General features: G+C 38.8%; 1 protein-coding gene across 1 annotated transcript in view; it reads right to left on the bottom strand.

Annotated features, from left to right (window-relative positions):
- plxna1b (plexin A1b) overlaps positions 1 to 2,500 on the bottom strand; it is a 152,675-nt gene that overhangs the window by 6,743 nt on the left and 143,432 nt on the right. The window contains exon 28 of the mRNA XM_079882971.1: positions 1,180 to 1,370. Within this exon, the coding sequence (XP_079739097.1) occupies positions 1,180 to 1,370 (191 nt within the window). The remainder of the gene's footprint in view (positions 1 to 1,179; positions 1,371 to 2,500) is intronic.

The following is a 2,500-nucleotide window of genomic DNA, read 5'->3' as shown; positions in this document are numbered from 1 at the left end:
CTATATAGTAAACGAGAGTGATTTTCTCTCATTATAAGTATGTGACTGTGGTTATAGTCAACTAAAACTATTAAAAACTGTTTTCAGTAATTGAAATAATTATAAATATAAAAAACGCAATGAATGAAATTTGAATGAAAATTAGAACGTGCAAGTTGTGAAGTACTAAAATTACTAAAAAACAAATATAATTTTTTTTAAAGAAACAGAAACTAAAAAGAAACAAAAGCACATTACAAATTACTAAAACTTAAAAACAAAAATAAAAGCTAATTAAAAATATGAATATAAACTATAATAGTGTATAGCTGTCTGTCGGCTGCATACATCATTGATGCTGCTTCATTTCACAGTCAAGTCATAAAGAAATTACAGCAATTTACGCTTCACAAGGAATAACTGTCCATTTTATAACGGTTACTTTTGCCTTTCTTTTTTTCTTTCATTTTTTCCCCCTTTTGTTTACCCCTGACATGTCTGGTTATATGCACTCCTGTATGTAAATTATGTTTTGTTCTTATTAAAATGCATTAAAAATGTATATAAATAAATAAAAGTTCATACACTACACAGTTGAGTGCATTAGTAGTACATAGTGTATAGTGCGTAATTTGCATAGACTGTAACAAAATATGGGCGTAGTGTGCGTGACGTCACCCGTAGTGTTTCTGAAGAGTGTTTCTGAAGAGCATTTGTGAAGCCCAAAGTGGGCGGAGCCGGCCGTCGCCATCTTGGCAGCGCGTCACTCCCGGATAAACGAAAATGTGCAGCGAGGCGGATTAGCAGAGGTGACGTGATGCTAACAGGCGGCTAGTAGTGACATCAGCGACAATCCACCTGTCACTCAAGTGGCCACGCCCTTAATTATGCAGAACTTTAAGGCTTAATATAATTTAAACGGATGAGTTATAAAAATATTCACCCCCCTCACAGTCGTCATGAAGGGTAAAATTAGCTTTATAGACCAAAACCACTTTCTGCACCAGGCTGCAAACATGTGTTTTTCTGCTGTAAAGATGGGCATTTTAACATGGGGGTTTATGGGATTGAGTCTCTTCTGCAGCCAGTCTCTAGTGGCCAGTGGATGAACTGCAGTTTTAGTCACATCAGTGTTGGATTCAAGACAGAGACCGGAAGTTGCCGCTTGGTAATTTGGACATGACTCGTGTCTCTCCTCACCTTGGTGGCCAGCAGGCGCGTCAGGTAGATCTCGGACACCATCTTGCTGCCGCGGTCGCCCTCCCTCTGGTCCATGTGGTCGTGGTTCTTCACCAGGTGCCAGAGTTTGGTCCCGCTCTCCAGGTCAGGCGTGATCATGGGCGTCCGCGAGCGAAGGCTGTCGGGACTGCTGGCGGTTCTCAGCATGCTCTCTGTTCAGACACCATGAGAAGAGACATGACACATTTAATTGTATGTGGACTTTACTGTACGACTGAAAAGAAACTAGACTGGAGAGAAATGATTAATTAAGAGTGAATAATAGAGGGAGGGACATCGTCCAAAACAATATTGTCTAGTGATAAAAACCTAGTGATAAATCAAAATTGGGCAGAGAGTAAAAACTGTTTCTTTTCTCCCTCTTCCTCCCTCACTGCCAAACACAGATTCTGGATTTGATATCCATCATGTTTCAGTCTGTCTGAAGCCGTGGACCGCTGGGTTTATCCCACTGAGGACTGGCGTATTAGGAGGAAACACAAACACACAACACCACTGCGCTGAGGAAAACCATGCCGAAGAGAAACTTCATAAAGAAAGGCTATTACAGAATAAAATAGGCTACTACTGTAATGCTTACGGCATCATTTATTCTGTATACTACCTATTTTTAGACGTATGTGAAAAAATGTATTTCGTTTTTACTATTTTAATTCATTTCTGTGTACAAAACTCAGACATTAACATTTATGCTGATTACTTTGAGGACCCAGAAAAGCGCTGTATAAATGTAAATAAATACTTCAGTTTGTTACTCTAGCAATGGAATATTGCCTTGGCAACAACAGAAACTGAAATAAGTAAGGAATAATTGACGACGGGCCATTGAATAATTAGAAAATAATGCACAGCTGAGGTGGTAATGTGTCCGTTAGACCTCAGGTGTGCATTATTTTTCAATAAATCAACGGCTCAGAGTTTATTCTACGGTCACCACACCTCAAGATATTGTTCAGACATATTTGTGAAAAAAAGGAAAATTGGCTTGATTGTAACTCTACACCCTTGCCTCATTTAGTATATGCGGTTCTATGAATATGCAAATGAGCCCCACCTCCACTCACTCACAGCAGCTCATAGATCGCACATGCACATGGTTTGTCTTAAAGCATATTAATAACATATAGACATATAAACAACATTAAAAGCTGGATTTTCAGAGCTTGAGTTGTTAAACTATTTTACTGTGTGTGTGTGTGTGTGTGTGTGTGTTTGAGCAGGAGAGAGAGAGTATGTGCTTTCCGAACATAATCAAACGTAATTTTAACGAATGAACAAATAA

This window comes from Squalius cephalus, assembly GCF_949319135.1.
Source record: "Squalius cephalus genome assembly, chromosome: 10".
Classification (NCBI taxonomy): domain Eukaryota; kingdom Metazoa; phylum Chordata; class Actinopteri; order Cypriniformes; family Leuciscidae; genus Squalius; species Squalius cephalus.
The sequence above is the reverse complement of the archived record's forward strand: the minus strand, read 5'-3'. Positions and strand labels throughout refer to the sequence as shown.